Source organism: Amphiprion ocellaris, chromosome 8 (genome assembly GCF_022539595.1).
Source record: "Amphiprion ocellaris isolate individual 3 ecotype Okinawa chromosome 8, ASM2253959v1, whole genome shotgun sequence".
NCBI classification, from domain to species: domain Eukaryota; kingdom Metazoa; phylum Chordata; class Actinopteri; family Pomacentridae; genus Amphiprion; species Amphiprion ocellaris.
Genome location: NC_072773.1, coordinates 7924433 through 7942913, shown reverse-complemented (window position 1 = coordinate 7942913; position 18481 = coordinate 7924433). Strand labels below are relative to the sequence as shown.

The window sequence follows — 18481 nt, the reverse complement described above, 5'->3', positions numbered from 1 at the left end:
TAAACTGTGGGCTGTTTCTGAGTCCCATCAATTCCTGCCGTCCGCTACATATTTAGGTCACGCAATGTAGCAAACCCCAGCCAGACACGTTGAGTTCAGCTGTCAGCCTTATTTTGAACACAAATTCACCTTTTTGTCCTTCACTCATTCCTTCACAGTAAGAGCTTGTTCCCATTGCAGCTAAGTGCTTTTAAGTTTAGACACATCCTTTGCTAGACAGCAACAGCTGGAACCGTTGTCTTTCATCTTTATTTGAATTTTCTGACTTTTTGGCAGCGTCTTCGTCATGTCAAGAAACCGCTTCTTAGAGAATCACTTCCTGTGCCGCTGGAATGATGACAAAATAAAAGCCCGCAACATTAAAAATACGTCTTCAAAATAAAAGCATGGAAGGAACGGTTATTTTAATGGTAGCAAAACAAAGATTTGCCAAAAGCGATGAACTGATCAACAGACTTTTATAAGAGTAATTTACACGCAATTTGGTATTCATACATAACATGCACATGCATAACACATGCTTGTGCTCAGCAGAACAGAATGACAGAGGTTTTAATAAGCAGAGCACGCTGGGCCCAGGTGTACCGGCTTATGATCCTCTACATGCACAGTAACCACTTAGAGGGAGAGTCAGTTTCCAAATGGTGTACTAACGACGTCCCATTGTGATATGGCAGGTAGCTAGGGTGTCTATAAGATGTATGAATCCAGTCCATGGTCCTGTGCTGCAGGTCCTTCCCCAATTCTTCTCCCCACTGTTGCTCTCTCACTGCTGTCCTGTCAATAAAGCCAAAGAAGGCCATAAAAATAACTTCAAAAAAAATTCCATGTGTACTAGCTTGCAGGTAAACCTAATCAACTCAAGCTGTTAAATCTGCGCATGGGTACCCCATCTAGCCATGGGACAGCCTTTTGAATAGCTAATTATTGATCATGTGGGTCCAATGTCCTCGTCCAAATCGGAACACTGTTTTCTGTTGACTGTCCTGTCAGGTGACTAAGTATCCAGCTTGCCTTTCCAATGAGCACTACCACAGGCTTACCATTTTAGGGTGCAAGCTGGTCTTCTAATGTTCCTGTCTCTGTTTACTGACCACATAGTTTTTGTATAAACCTCCTTTTAACAGAGGATGCAGTGTTGTGGCACATGCATTGTCACGCTTATCAAGATGTACTGTTTGTGACACTTTTTGCTCTATGTGGAAAAATAAGAACTCATTAACAAAAAGTGGAGAATTTATTCACTGCCTCCCTTCTTGTGTTTTCCCCTCCTCTTTCCTTACTTCTCTCCTCCTGTGCTTTCAGGTGCTCCTGTTCCCAGTGATTGGTGGAGGTTCTGAACAAGGCCAATTTAAAGGAGGCTGGAGGAAGAGGACACTCTCTCTCCCTGACAAAGCAGTCCTCCTGCAGCCTCAGTCCGTCACCTAATTTAGCTCATAGAATGGTTTTTTATTAGAACTTGGCTTTTTTTAAAATTAAGTAATTTGATTTAAATTGTTAGATCTCAGGTGTGACATTCTTTGTATATGTTACTGGTCAGTGGGTTGAGCCAGCTTTGTGTGTCCATAATATACTGTATAGTAAAGGGCCAGGTCCTTTGATTTAAACTGCACTAGGCTGGTTTCAATCATATTTTTACAATTTTTTCCAGTTTTTTCATGACATTAAGGCCCTTCCCCTTTTATGTGTTGCAGTGCAGCTTGATTTGACCTTTGTCTGAGACAAATTCCTCCCACGGGAGACAATAACGTAAACTTGACTTGACCAGAGTTAGTTATAGAATTCCACAGGATTCTATGTGAGATTTGACATTACTGACTTTGGATATGCAAGGATATTTTAAGGAAACACTGCATACATTTCCTTTGTTATGCAGATGACACAGCTATATTTATATATAAAGCCAGTGTAATGAAGGTCAGTGTCATGACCTGTGTCATGGTCATGACCCACCTCTCTTTTGTCACCACATTTGTTCCAGCCAAAAGAGTCTGCATGGGCTGGAACATCTTTTTAAAGGTTCCGGGAAGAACCAAGTGTAGATGAGGAGGGGGTGAGAAGAAATCTCTTCAGGTGATAGAATAAATATATTGCTTGATGAGAATGTTGGTAGTCATTTTTAGGAAATAGATATCCAGTTTTAATGTTTGTTATCATAGTTAAAATTAAAGACATATTGTATTTTTGTGAAATTCTTGTGTTTAATTATTTTCAGTTAACCCTTATGTTGGTAGGCTTGAGGGGCTGATTAAGGGGATGCCTATAAAAGACTGGCAATTGAGTGAGAGGGAGGGACAGAGGAAAGGATCGCCACAACACACCAGTTAACCACCGCTGCTGTTTGTGTTCTTTTAATGTGAATGCTGGTGAATAAATGCCAGGTTGGTCTGCATCTTATCTCGCCTCAAGCCTCCTGTTTTATCTAACTGCAAAATGGTCATCCTAACAACCAAATGAAACTTAACCAAACTTGAAGTATGTCTAAAGGACAAAAAGACTTGGATGGCCTGTAGTTTTCTTTCCCTAAATTCAAACAAAACTATTTATGGGATATGACCCTGAACACCATCTATGTCATTCCCTCCACCTCTGGCTCCAGGCAGTGGCAGGTTTCTCCCGTCACCCTCCCTTCCCTTCACATACCCCCTTCTCTGCTTTCTGTGTCAGCTAATTTCCCCGCTTAATAACCGAGACAGTCTTAGTATTGCTTTCCTATTTTGTGTGGTTAATTCTAGTCTCGCTGAATTGTTGTTTAGCCTTTTTTGATCTTGTTCACTGTAGTTTCACTTCCCTGCCTAAGTCTTACCTTATGTGGGTTAGCTAATTCTCTGTATATTTTGCGTACACTCTGGTTTCTGCAATTCCGCCTGCCCTCTAGCGGGCTCATTAATCTGAGTCAGTTCCATTAAGTATTCTGTTCCGTTTCCTTAGGGACATTTCCTGTTGTCATCCTTAGACTTCAGTTGTAGTTCTTGATTCTATCCTGTTTTTGTAAATATTGTATTATTTTTCCATACGCCTGTTGTTGTGTCTCTTACACTGCATGCAAGTCTCAGTTGGTGGATTCAAAACAATCTAACCTGTTAGTTATTCTTGATGGCATTGCCATGGTCAGCAGTTCAACTGTGAGGAACCTTGGCGTTATTTTTGATTTGTTGTTAAACTCACTCACAGACAAGTCTCTAGAACCGCTTTCTTTCACCTATGCAATATTGTAAAAATTTCAGGAACATTCTGTCTCAAAGTGATGCTGAAGAAGTGGTCCATGCATTTGTAATTTCTAGGCTGGACTGTTGTAATTCCTTATTACTGGGATATCCCAATAATTCTCTTTAAAAACCTCCAGCTGATACAAAATGCTGCAGCCAGAGTTCTGAAATGAACCAGTAAAAGGGCATGTTTTTCCTATATTAGCTTCTCATCAGTGGCTACCTGTAAAATTCAGGAAAGAATTTAAAATTATAAATGGTCTGCACTTAAATAGAACCTTTCTATCTTAGGGGTACTCAAAGCACCTTAAGAATATTTCCTGTTCACACACACACATTCACAGAGCTGCCATGCAAGGTGCCTGCATGCCACTGGGAGCAAGTTGGGGTTTAGGGTCTTGCTCAAGGACACTTTAGCATTCAGAGGGGCCTGGTATCGAACCACTCTACCGCCTGAGCCACAGCTGCCTCAAAATCCCGCAAGTTACATTACTCTTAATGACCAAGCTCTATCTTATCTTAAAGACCTTACTGTATACCATATTATCCTAATGGAGCCCTTTGCTCTCTTTACTTGTGGTTCCCAGAATTTCCAGAAGCAGAATGGGAGGCAGAGTCTTCAGTTATCAGCTCCTCTGTTGTGGAATCAGCTCCTAGTTTGGATTCAGGAGACAGACACCCTGTCTGTCTACTTCTTGTATACATCAACATAAGGTGGAGACGGGAAATTCATTCCAACTGTATCTCCTCCATCTTTCTTGTCAGCTTATTTTCACCAACCAATTAGTTCTGTTTAAGTGTACCTCCACTGGGTGATAAGTACAATGTTGCTTCAAACCACACAAAATGCCCAACTAGTTTGACAAATGGGAAATTGCATTAAGAGAATGCAACTCATTGTCTGATGAAAATTGCTCTGGAATTCCTAACCCTGCAATTATTTCCTGCAACAATGTTTTTGCTGTTCACTTCGTATTAGCATATTTATGAGGAAAAGTCTCTGAAAAATCCAATTTGGAAAACTTTCTAAAGTACTGAAACAGTATTTGTAGCCTCTGGCTGGATTTAGTACCATAACATGTTGAAATGAATTATCATGAATGGAAAATACTGACTGTGTAATGTTGTGTAACTTACCTTTACTGTATGGAGCACACACCAAGCTTTTCTAGCCAAAATGTTCCACAATGATGTATTACATCATTACAATATTTTGATTACAGTTTTATATCATGATTCATCCTTTCAGATTTTCTGAAGTAGCGGATTATTCTTTAAAAAGAAAAAACAACAAAGTTCAGTCTTAAACTTAACTTTATGTCTAAGTTAAGTCTCAACCTATGCACATAAAATAAAACAGAATGTTTCTTAGGTATATCAAATTAATGCATTTTGTGAAATTGACTCAAAGCATTTAAAAAAAAAATTTTTCTTTGCAGTGTGTGTCTAAATTAGATTAAAATCATCAGAAGGAAACCTTCCTACAAATTCTTCACCGTACATTCTGGACAGCAACATCTGGATAAACGACAGTCCATTTCATGAACAAATGCTGTTGATAGATTAACTTTAAAAAAAAATTAAAATGCAGCTCTTTTGTCTCAATCACCAAAGGTATGATGGGAGGAAAAAAAGGAGCAGTATTTAATGAAAACACAAAGTTAATCACAGAGTTAATCACAAAAGTAAAAAATATTAATCTTTAGCGATGTGTGGCAGTTATTGGCACAGGAAACATTACATGGATAGAAGGAAGAATGTGTTTCACTAAATATCAGGAACTTCTAGATACAAATATCATACAATTGTTTATGAAAGTAAAAGTGAAACAAGGCAGGTTTCTTAAACAGCACAACTATCCTAATTAGACATCAAATCTATTACAAATGTGTTCAAATAGAAAGACAAGCTGAAGTACATTATCAGTTTTTCACTACACACTTCACAACAAAATGTGTAATTTATCCAGAAGTACTCAAATTTTTGCATGCAACTGTTTGCAAAGTTTCCAGATATTATTGCCAGATTCTTTCATTGTCTCTGGGAATTAAATAGTACAATATTAGTCCAAATCTGACAAGCCAAATAAGATCAAATGACCAAGACACCAAGCAAAACTAAAAATGGGTAATTTATACAAAAAGAGGAAGATTGCATGTCTTGACAGTTACAAGGGTTAATCAAAATGTCCCAGGATTGTGCATGGACCTGTCATCAAAACATGATGCAATACTGTCAACATTGGGACCTGTGCAGACATTGTTGTGACCACTGGTAGGTGTGCATTTGCTCCTTCTCCAATGAAGCCTAAGCTGGAGCAGAGGAAAAAACATCACATTCAGCAGCTGGTATCCAACCTTCTTGTAAAAGACCATTATGATGATAGGTCCATAGTTAAAACTGAGAGAAGAAACAGCAGTTTTCACAGCGGTCAGGAACAAAGCAGAAGCATATGTTTTGTTTTGTTTTTTTTACATTCATGTGATTGTCAGGACTTAATCACACAGGGTCAGGCTGTCAAGGCAGAGTTCTGCTGTTACATTCCAAGGTGTCTGATGAAGATCATTGACCGCAAACGACCTGATCTGTGCTCCAATGAGCTGAGTGCCCAGTTGTTTTTTTTGTTGTTTCTTTTCCACAACAACTGACCCACCCCACTTGCAAGATATGATGCCCTGTGATTTCTTTCTCTTTGCCAAAATGAAATACAAGTTGAAGAGTCAACATTGCGACACAGTTAAAGAGATTCAGCGCTCATCACAGATGGCGCTTGACATATGTGTCCTGCTATTGATAGTGCAGTGTCACGTGACATCCTGACTCTTGACAGTTACTGCTTGCACATGTTGCCTGCATGCTCCATGCACAGGCTTGGAACATTTGATCAACCTTCCATAAAACAATGCTGTTTCTATAAGCACCTGTGAATTTGTGTGGGTCTGTTAAAAGATTTGTTCTGAAGTCGTTTATACTAATTGTGTTTTTGCATGCGCTCTGTTGTTTCTGTTGCCTGTGAAGGGCAGCAGATGTTGAATACTTAGACCAAAGATCATTTTAAATTTTGGATGCATTCTTCTGTATCACTTCAAGTGTTTGCAGCCTTGTCCTGGATCACTGAGTGGATCTTTCTTAGGTTCTGTCGCACTCTAACAAACTCCATCAACTGGGATTCCCCACGTACTTGTTCATCTTGTTCTCTCTCCCTCTAAGAGAAAAAAAGTAGCATTGACAAGTATTGACCTGTGTATAGATGACAAAGTCTTACTTCAAGACATGAACAATGATTAATTTCATTTCACAGTAAGTGCAATGACAACAAGAAAAGCATTCAGAGAGCACAGTATTCTGCCAAGGCTGCTCAGTCGTTGTATCATTTCCAATGGATAAGTCCCAAAAAGTCCACAGCAGTCAATTTGTAGTAGGATTGCATGTAACCGTCAGCAGGAAGCTGACATACTGTTCACTTGTTGTCATGGTTACAGTGACGGTGTGCCGTTATCTTGCAATACTATGGAATCTTTAACAAATCTGTGGATCCAGACTATAAGCTGCATCACTGCCAAAATTTAATCACTTGGTCCTTGTGTCATTGCTGACCTTCCCTGAAAATTTCATTAAGTCCGTTATTTCGTTTTGGAGTAATGTTGCAAACGGACAGACAGACAGACGGACAAACAGAAGGGCAAACGTACGCTAATCGTCACATAACTCTGTCGCATTCCTTGGCAGAGTAATAAAATGAATTCTATTCTATTCTATTCTATTCTATTCTATTCTATTCTATTCTATTCTATTCTATTCTATGATGAGTATGGTTTTCTAAAATGTTTAATGTCCATAGAATGATCTCTCTTTGGACATTTACTGTAGTTTTCAAATGCTTTCCATGCAGACACTTGTCTAGTATGACTGTGGTTAACTATATTTTTACTACGTATTGTTTTGTGGTGCATCATGTCAACTAATACAATAAACTGTTTCTGAAGCCACACTGCGCAGAGAGTGAGAATTATTCCTAAAAAAAAACAACAAGTAAATACAGACAACCATCCATGTCTACATGACAGCAATGTGTAGTGGATAATGCATCTATTCTTTGGGCTTTAAAAAAAAGACTTTAGCATGTTGCAATTTCAGCGATCAGGTGAGACTACCAATGTTTGTGTATAAATTAAAGTAAACAGTGAAGTTTTTCTTTTACTTGACACTTGTGTGCTTGCTTTGAGCACAACCCATGCTTCTGGTTATGGGTAGAGGACTAAAATATAACATGTCATATATCATTTTATATCCCGTTCCTCAATAACTTCAGACCCTTAAGTCTACCTAAAGCTGTTTGCTTTTATGTTTTATTTCATTCCTTAAGGAAGCTAATTTTATAATTAAAAGTGTCAGTTTGAATTATAAGATTAAATGAAGTACCATCCTGTTGCTGAACCTCAAATAAAATGTTTATATACACTTTATCACCTCAAGTTGTTTCTGCTGACGTCTGAGAAGCACATCCTCCAGAGGAGTCCTGCTCTGTCCCTCCTCATCCCGATCACTCTGGACTCTTTTCCTCCTCTCCAGCACCTGCTGAAGTTCTGACCTGCTGCTTAGTGCCAGACCCCTTTATTCATAAATGAAGAAGAGCTGGTATTAGATGGGATGGAAAAGCCAAAAGACTTTTATAGACAGTATGACAGGGTCTATCTTTCCTAAATTTGAAATACAAATGAAGTTATTTTCCCCACACCCACTAATTGAATTACTTTTTTTTGGAACAGTACAATGCCGATATGGTGCCTCTTTGTCTCTACATCTTCATCCTATTTCTACTGAGCAACACAGTTACAGTCAGATTTCCATCAGGCACAATCGACTAGACAAAGCAGAACAGAACTTGTATAAATGCTAATACATTCAACACAGATGATTGTAATGTGCATGATTGACTATGTTCTGAAACATATTACATTTGCTTAGAGAAATCTCTCATACAGGCACACACATACTTACTTGGTACTGAGGGCCACTCCAAGTCATGAGAACTTTTTGTGAGAACAAAAGCTGTTGTGTCTAAGAACAAGTTGGTGCGTCAACTAGAAGCTGTGATAATATTATATGACTGTGGCGGAAGTCAGCAGTTACTGGTGAAGGGAAAATACAGAAAAAGATATGTGAATCATATAGGGAGGGTCTGTTTAACAGTGCATGACATCGACTGATTGGAGGAATCATGGGCCAAGAGGCTGAGGACATGCCTGTCTACCAACGTGGAGAGGCTTAAGTCTAAACCACGGCTCATTTTCATCTGTTTTTTGACCAATAAGATTGTAACACATTTCTTAAAATACTCTGCACTTTATCCATTTCTGGGAATTCGTCTACAGATTACCACTTTGCTGACTGTGGTCCTCTGATCAGTAATGGTCCTTGATATCAAGCTTAATTTTCCATCGCAGAAAAAACAACTTTAGCTGAGAGAAGTTGCCTGTCTTCTATCTCAAAGCGAACACACTCAACAAAGTCATATTCCATTTTTTCTCCAGCATCATAACCATGGTTCTTTTACCCAAGGTGACTTAACCCTCTCACATTTACCCCTTTTTACCTAAAATGACTAAATGCTTTGAAATATTTTCTTTGTTTAATTTTTAGACTGCAAATTGAGAGTAGCACGAAGTAACTCGATATGTGTGTCTACATATGAACAACAAAGAAGGCAATAAAAGCCCCATTTTGCTGAAATTGCTCAAATCATTTTCATAGTTCAAAATACAAAGCTGTATGGTTTCAAACAATATATCATTTGTTAAATTTGACTGTGAAGTAACCAGAGATATTCACAGTACAGCAATAGGATGTGACTTAGTCATATCAACCTTGTAGATAAATATTTATGCAATATTAAGAATGTGACAAGCTTACTAGCCCTAACATGTCTGCAACAGAATGATAAATGGTGGAAGTGTATTAGTGAACCCAACATATTTGTGCAGTGACAAGAGTGTACCCTCCTTCACATGAAAGAAAGCATGTGAATTTCACATGTGCAAAAACATGCATGCGACTACATGTACATGTGATGTTGTACATGTGGGATTTAATGTTTAAAAACATGTATGTTAAAATCACATGAGGCCTAATTTTCATACAGAAAATGTGTTTTTGGAACACTTTCATGGTGCATATGTGTGAAACCCATGTGTATTCCTATGTGGAACCTATGGGATTAGATGTGGAAATTATCCAAACAGAGTCCTTCACTCTCAGACTGCAGGTTTATTTGTGGCTCCCAAAGTTTCCAGAAGTAGAATGGGAGGTAGAGCCTTCAGTTATCAGCTCCTCTGTTGTGGAATCAGCTCCCAGTTTGGGTTCAGGAGGTGGACATCCTCTCTACTTTTAAGATTAGGCTTAAAACGTTCCTCTTTAATAAGGCTTACATTTAGGACTGCTCATTAGCAGTTTGAGATTTTGCCTAAATGAAAAGTGCATTACAAATAAAAAGTATTATTATTATTATTATTATTATTATTATTATTATTATTATTATTATTATTATTATCGTCATCATCATCATCATCATCATCATCATCATCATCATCATCATCATCATCATCATCATCATCATCATCATTATTATTATTATTATTATTCATGATCACCTGAACCATCCCTTAGTTATGCTTATTTATGCTGCCTTAAGTTTAGACTGCTTAGCCTCACTGCTAGATGGCACTAAAATCCACACAGTGGACATTCACAGAAAATGTTATTGCTTTGACAAACCAGAAAAAACAAATACTGGCACAATGGCCACCATTGTCCATGTCTCTGTGGGGCATATCAACTCAGGCAAAATGACCATCCTACATAAATTTTACTAATCCTTTTCCCCAGATCTTTTTTCAGCCAACTACCTGAAATTATTTTGTCCCAAAACCTCTACTTAACAAGGAGCACCTTCAAAAAAATCAAAGGTAACGGCAGTCTGGCTCTTCCAAAAAAAATAAATAAAATTGTTCTTGTAGCTTGCCTACATGAACATGAATCTGAGCAATAAAGCCAAACATTCTGTTGTTCTAAGACAAACATTTTCAGGTATCTTGTAATAGTCTTTATGGGTGTAATCAATTGTTCAGCTCTCTCTTACCAACAGACACAAACATTGTTGATCTGGTCCTTTCTTTAAATTCATCCCATAAAAGGCTCATCTCAGCCCTCTATGGTTTGGTGTCAGTGTAAAGTGTGTCCTAATGCACAGGCTCAGATATAGATAGATAGATAGATAGATAGATAGATAGATAGATAGATAGATAGATAGATAGATAGATAGATAGATAGATAGACAGACAGACAGACAGACAGACAGACAGACAGACAGACAGACAGACAGACAGACAGATAGACAGATAGATAGATAGATAGACAGACAGACAGACAGACAGACGGATAGACAGATAGATAGATAGATAGATAGACAGACAGACAGACAGTCAGACAGACAGATAGATAGATCACCACACATTTCCACAAATAGCAGTAACCTTAAAACTTACCAATTCAACCCTTCTATGTACTTGCCATTGTTTGATTCATAGCGTGATTCATAGTGGTACGTGGAGCTCATGTTTTAATGGTCAAACTGTCTTCCATGTATCCTGAAGTTAGTCCCTATTACCTCCTTACGGTGCCTCTAAAAACGAGTCACGCCACTTGGAAGTTTTTCACTTTTATTGCTTTTCAACATTGAATCATGGTCAATGTCACTCTTTTGATGAGGACTCTTTTGACAAGGATTTACAAATAAAGAATATTCCATGTCAAAGTGAAAACAGATTTCTACACAGTACTGTTAAATAATTAATGGTGGCTCCATATAACTCTGGCTCAGACCATCATTCAGCACCTGATCACGATCTAGACAACAGTCAGTTCTGCACAGGTCAGTTTTCTCCTTTTCTTTTGCTTGCTCCTTGCCAGTTGCTAACTTTTATTTGCTGTGCCATAGTGCCTGGACCAGTTCCCCTGCACTGTCTCATGCTCACCCCCCAGGAGATACATCGGATCATCATTAGTCTGAAGTTTTGTAAGTGTCATTTTCCATCATTAACTCTATCAGTGCTTGTTATTACCTCTCTCAATATCATGTTATACAGGTGCCTCTCACATAACTAGAATATGGTGGAAACTGTCAAATATTTTTCATCAAACATTACACAAAGTGAAAATTATATATATTCTAGAGTCAGTACACATAAGCTAAAATATTTCAAGTAGGGCTGGGACTTTAACGTGTTAATTTCGATTAATTAACTACAGGAAAAAAATAACGTGTTAAAAAAATAACACATTTAATCGCACCTTTCTCAGTTCTCTAATTGGTGGCACACTGGTAACACTGATGAACACTCCAGCCCAGTAGGTGCTAGTAATGAACCTAAAGTCTGTTTGCCAACCATGAAGAAGATGCATAGGACGCACTGAGTGACGTCAGCACACAGGAAAGTTTGGTGAACAGTGATGGAAGATGAGACCTTGAGAGCTTGTGGGAAGAAATTTTTCTTTTAAAAATTTTCCTGATGGTGGCTTGGATAAAAACGTGGTTGCGTGCAAATTGTGCAACAAAGAGTTTTCTTATCACTGCAGCATTTAAAGCCGAAGGTATCACATCAATGGAAAACATGTTGCTGATGTTGCACCAGAGCTAATGTTAGCTACGACAGTCCTGGTACCGGCAAACAGTGTAGGCGTCCCATAAGAGACCATTTTTCAAGATACTGAAAGTGCTTTAGTTTACAAAAAGTCTCAAAATGTTGAATATAATTGCTGTAGTTGCACTTTCAGTTTACAGTGATCTGTGAATGTAGTAGACAGATGAAAAATGCACAGACAAATATAAGTGAAACAAACATCTGTGTTTTTTAAGTTATTACTCTGACAAGGAGGCGAAGCCTCAGTGAAGTTATGTGACAATCGGCTTTGGTTTGTTTGTCTGTCTGTCTTTTAATAATTTAAATATAAACTTTTAGATTATAAAAAAATACTTATTTTTTAAAAAATAAAAATGTATATTTTCCTAAATAAAGAACCATCAAAATTACACCATTTATTATATCCAGAAACTGTGAAAACAGAATGAAACCATGGATTTTCAACCTTATGTGCCATACAGTGGGAAAACCTAACTAAATCTAGGCTTTAAATCATCAAAATCACTTTTTTCTGTGTCCCATTCCAATATTTTATAAATTTTACATTATTAACATGTATATGTCTATTCATTAATTCATCTGTCAACCAAAATTAATTTGAATTGAAAAAACTTTCCTTATTGTGTCAAATATCGCTATTTGACAAAAATGTGATTAATCACGATTAATTAATTACAAAGCCTCTAATTAATTTGACAGTTTTTTAAAATCCCATCGCACCACTAATTTCAAGCCTTTATTTGTTTTAACTTTGATTATAGTGGTGTGTTGCTCATGAATCCTTGCCAAAATCTATCTCAAAATATTATAATATTCCACAGGGAAGGCCACAGAGATGTCAATCAAGGACCCCTAGCCATTTCCACACACTCCTAAGAATAGTTCTAATCAGCTAATTAACTCAAAAAAATCTGCAAAGAACCGTTAAATTATGATTGTGATAGTAGTTGAATATACACAACCACAATCGTGAAATTAACATGTTGAAGTCCCAGCCCTACTTTAAATATTTTAGTTTATGTGTACTGAGTCTAGAATATATATAATTTTCACTTTGTGTAATGTTTGATGAAAAATATTTGACAATTTCCTACTGTCAAGCCACTCCTGGACACCCAACAAAATCACAAGTATCTTACCTGGATTAAGCAGAGAAAGAACTGGACCGTTTCTATATGGTCCAAATCCAAAGCCCTCTTTTCAGATTAAATTAAATGTAGCACCATTTATGTTTCTTTATGCTGTGATGCGTTACCTAATGCTGTACCACTGGTGTCCAATCATGGAGTGAGGTTGAGTATTTAAGCTGCAGCCATCGCCCTGTTTCTTCCTCTGTGCTCCCATCTGCATCACTTCCGTGTGCAGATCTGTCTCCAACAGAGCGACTGGTGTGTCCTCGGCTTGTGCGCCCTTAGTTTGTGTGTGTGCACACGCCCCTCACTTTTTTTTGTTGTATTACTTTGCTTGTTTTCTCCCCATTAATTTGTTTTATTATTTTCAGTTGCTGAAGGCTGGTGGTGGTGGTGGTGATCCGGGTGCTGGTATCCTTATCCTTTGTGTGTGCTGTGCTCCCCTAGGAATTGGTTTACTTCACCACGAGTGTGTGTCTGCTATGTGTGGGTGATTTTGCTTTATTTTGGTGGATTCCTCTCCCCTTCACTAGCCCCTGTCCAACCGGTAAGCCTCAGCATCTGGCCTGGACCTGGCATCTGTCCAAGCTGCCAAGACCACTCAGAAATGGTCCATAGACCATGGCGTTACAGTGTTAGATTGGCCAGTCAACTCACCAGATCTGAACACCATAGACAATCTGTGGCATGTTGTTTAAAGGAGTATGGGATGACCCAGACCCATCGGTAAAGAAGAGCTGAAGGCGGCTATCGAGGCAACTTGGGCATCCATTACACCTAAACAGTGCCACAGGTTGATGACCTCCATGCCATGCCACACTACTGCAGTAATACAAGCAAAGACAGCCCCAACGAAGTATTGACAGAGCATACATGAACATACTTTTCAGAGTTTTAATATTTATGCACTATAATTCTTTTTCTTAATTGATCTTTGTGGATCTTTTAAAATATTCTAATCATCAAAATGAAGTTGGTTTTGGTTAGTCCTGTCTCTTTGTTCTGCCAGTGATTAATGTCTCAGTAATGATTCTCAAGGTACTTGTCCACTATGCGACTTTCCTGCATGTAAACATGCCGCATCTGAAAATCGCATGGATCGTGGGCGGTCATTAAAGGGCCACAACATTGTCACATGACAGCGCTCGAGCTTCAGCGGGCCACTACGTGGTCACGTGACTGCGCTTTCAGCTTGACAGTCCTGCAGACGTGCCAGAAAAACACAGCGGCTCAGCCACAAACTTTCCCTTTATTTTGAAAACACTTCAGCGAAAAGTTGAGGAAAGTTTCACAATGCGTGGGATCTCTGCACACTGCATCGAATTTGCTTAAAGTAGAAGTCAAGTCTGCTTTATGCAAATGACCTCCGGGTAAACACACCAGATCGCAGCTGGAAACGCAGTGCAACCGGACCAGCATGCAACAATGCAATGTGTTTCCAGCTGGAATCTAGTGTGTTTACCCGGAGCTCATTTGCATAAAGCAGACTTGACTTCTACTTTATGCAAATTTGATGCGGCGTGCAGAGATTCCACGCATTGTGAAACTTTCCTCAAACATCTAAACTAGCCATCAGTTAACTAAAATGAGGACAGATTCAGCTACTGCACAGCTTATTTCTAGCCTCAAATGCTTTCAGAAATACTTTTCGCTGAAATGTTTTCAAAATAAAAGGGAAAGCTTCCACCATGTGTGGAATTTTCAGATGCTGCGCGTTTACATGCGGGAAAAACGCATCTAGTGGACACGCGGCTTAAGTGTTCAGTGTTTATCGCTAGTTTCCTGAGAGTCCTATAGTCAGCCTAGCCTTTTGTTTAGAAGTGTGCCTGTTCACCCTTCCTAGTTCACTTCCCTGGTTAGTTTGATTTGTCCGGTTTCAATCACTGTACATAGTAGTTCATCGTATTTTTTTTTCACTTGCAAAAAAACACATTCTTCACTGATTGTCTGGTCTCCTAATGATTCATCATCTCTGCCTTGGTTCCCCATAAAATCATGGCATATCTCTGTAGTGATGACAACCAGGTGCCTAGGCTTTCACATCACTGGTGACACTCATATTGAGCAGACAGTAAAGAAAGCCTCTAAATGGCTCTTCTTTCTACTGTATTAGTCAGACACAGCTGGACCTTATTTTGGTAGGGTGCAATAAAAGACCAGCTTCATTGCACCTGACCACTGCTGCCCATCTCTTTCAGAAGAGAGATGATTTACTCACAACATCCATGTCATCACTTGCTGCAACAGACAAGAGTGAACATGGCAAACAGACTGCTACAGAGGGGAACACTATTACACAAATCTGGCACGGAACAAATAGGATTGCTCACAGCAATCACACTGTACACCACAGAATCTTTTGGGGTCTTCTGTGTTTAAATTAGACAAATTGTGTTCAGGTAAAAACTATGCTAGATTTTAATGTTGTAAACTAGAGCAGACTAACATGCTGGAGAACAACACAAAGATCCAGTGCTTTCACTGGTGCAGCTGGTGTTATCCAGACAAGCCAGTGGTTGAGCTTGGTCAGTCCTCTTAACACACATATCACTTTACAGTGTTTCATGCTTTCAGTGGCCAAAAGGAGCAGCATGGAGACAAGGTGTATGATTGCAAGTTTGTGAGGGGAAGAAAGAGACTCATGTATTCTTAATGAAAGCTGCTTTAGAGTAGAATGAGTCGAGTGAAAGGCAAAAGATGCATTTTGATGAAAAGAAAATAAATCTAAAAAGGTAATTTCAGATAGTTTAACAGCCCTTAATGTTTTCATCATGCAAAGAGTATTTCTTTGTAACTAAATTATAGTGTAACTTACCTGTTCATATTCACGTTCATATTTTAGATTTGATCATTTTGTTTCTGTATAGTTCTTACTTTTTGTGAGCTAGTAGCAGTTCCTTGTGAAGTTCATTGTGAGTCCTGGACACCTTGGTGGGGTTTGAGTGACCTGTGGAGGCTCCAGGCTTGACTCCATTATCTGTCAAAGAACATGTCAAACAAATCAGAACAGCACTGACTCCCACAAAAATTTAAAGAGCAAATTCACCAGGCTGTGTAGCAGGGAAAATGAAAAGATTGTGTTGGGCTGTTTGTCATGTTTTGCACAAGATACCTGTGAAATTAAATGGCTGCCTGTACAGTTTATGAAGAAACTAAAGTAATGGTGGTGAATCATGAGCAACAGGATGGATACACTATTGTGTCAAGAAATAGTTCCAGCATGTAACACACCTGAAATCCACAAATTTGAGCACATGTGCTCATGTGCAGATTAAATCAACAAGACAAGCATTTTGTCCCTTTTAAAAGAGCCAGGTGTTTCCAGTCTTGTTGATAACATGAGAGTGATACTGATCTTCTCATCTCACTCTTAGGTCTAGGAAAACAAATCTTAACAGAAACGTGTCTGAGGCATATCTGGAATTGAGATATATGATCTTCAATATTACAAGCCATTACAGTAGTGCATCAGTGTAGTCATGTAGAGCACAAAGGATTGTACAAGATGAACTAACCTCTTAAAAGATTGCTGCTCTGTGAATGAGTGATGTTTATCATCCTGCCTCTAGAGGGCAAGTTGATCTCTACATGTGTGTGATTTCTGTGGATAGGGAATAAAGCACTGGACATGGGACATGGTGGACTTAGGTCAAGGAGTGTTCGTTTGGAATAAGAAGGCTGAACTGGGTGTGGAATGGTTTGGCAGTGATTGGAGACAGAAGCAAGGGGCAGAAGAGATGGTTATCAATGAATGGAAAGGCATGATGCAGGGTAGTACCGATGGACCTAGAGAGGAACTCCAGCTCCTGCTGCATGGTAGGTAGCTGCTGGATGGGGAGTAAGCAGTGTCATGAGAGGAGAAATTGAAATCAGAGAGCAGCGCAGACAGTAGTGTGGAAACAGATAGCCAAAGTAGAGATGTATAATTTATGCTGTCCCTGAGGGGGTGTTTACATGTAGGACTTATCCCTGCAAATAAGCAATATCAAAAATGATGAAGATTTAATGCCAAAACTACTATCTAGTTCACTGAACTACAACAGACAGCAGCATAAGAAAAGAAGTGGTGTAGGATTAAAGCAATAGAAAATGTATAACTTGACAAAAGGCTTGTTGCAAGATGAATGATATAGACCAATGCAAAAAAACAAAAAAAAAACACAAATATGTACACATTATGAATTGTATGAATTTCCATCCAGCACTAAAGTTGTGCTCTTGTGTGCAGCTTAATTTATTTGGAAAAAAAAAACAGTGCTAAATTCTGACTTGCAAGAATACTGAATAGTATAATGAAACATATAACATATAAAATGCAAAATTTAGTCTTCCAAACATGATGCAGACACTACGCATCTCTCATTATTCTGTAATTATGTGTCTTAAGAGGTTGTTTAAATTTAAAAATGCCACTCAACAGGGGCTGCAACAAATTATAAACAGTGCCAGCTGCATGTAGCTTTACATAGTCCATATAGATCTATCAAATCTAAAGGAACATGTATACAGGCTTTAGCCCTACCTGTGCTGTACTGGTCCTTCATGAGAGGTTGTTGTCTGAGAACTTTAGTCATCATGTGGCGCTGACAGTGATACTACTGAGAGTAGTGTTACTTGAGAGCCCTGAGTGCGGCCCTCACTTAGCATTCGGCCCCTGCTGTTCACTAACATTGTTTAGCATGTAGAACTAAGCACTGCAATACAACAAAGACAGAACTTTTACCTGTTTCTCTTACTTATACAACACTCATTATCAGTGAAATCTGCTGAACAGATTATGCTGCTACTGAATGTTTCATGTGTGGAATACCATGGTATTTATATATTATTAAAAACCAGTTACATAAAGAAGCTTACATGAAAAAAGTGTAATTTCTTTTACAAGTCAGTATTTAGTACATGCACAAAACTGGGTACACCATAGTGCAATATAACGAAAATGACAAATGATTCAAAATGAGGACAATAGTTCTACCATTTTTAGGTTGATATATATATTGCTTTTTTTGTATAATTAAAAACAAACAGCTTAGACAGACTGCATTGAAAATGCAGGTACCAAAATATAACCTCTGTGCAGCAAAACTTAGTTTTACCACTACAGCAAAGTAATTAGACATTACCTAATTAAGGCTAATTGCAAAAACAAAGGTTCCAAAGCTATCTGTGAATACATCCCCTTTTTGATAATTGGTCTGGGTTGTGTTGAAGGCAACACGGCTAAACATGATAGGGAACAGTGCAAATAAATAAGAAATCTGATTGTGAATCTTCATTCGATGGCACGTGTGTATACCAGAACACTGAATAAAAAGAAGACTGCCAGCCTCAAAAAGCTTTGCAGGAAAACATTTTCATGATAAAAATCATGATAATAATCCCAAAATCTCAAACACACAGCAACAATAATTTTTTGTTTGTTTGTTTGTTTGTTTTTCTTTAG

General features: G+C 38.4%; 1 protein-coding gene across 1 annotated transcript; it reads right to left on the bottom strand.

Annotated features, from left to right (window-relative positions):
- Positions 1-4542: 4542 nt before the first annotated feature.
- si:ch211-218o21.4 (actin-associated protein FAM107A) lies at positions 4543-17601 on the bottom strand. The gene is made up of 4 exons (XM_035957861.2): positions 17561-17601; positions 15913-16015; positions 7680-7821; positions 4543-6414 (listed from the first exon to the last, which is right to left on the bottom strand). The coding sequence occupies exons 1-4, from the start codon at positions 17580-17582 to the stop codon at positions 6295-6297; spliced, it is 387 nt and encodes a 128-aa protein (XP_035813754.1). The 5' UTR covers positions 17583-17601; the 3' UTR covers positions 4543-6294.
- Positions 17602-18481: the final 880 nt, after the last annotated feature.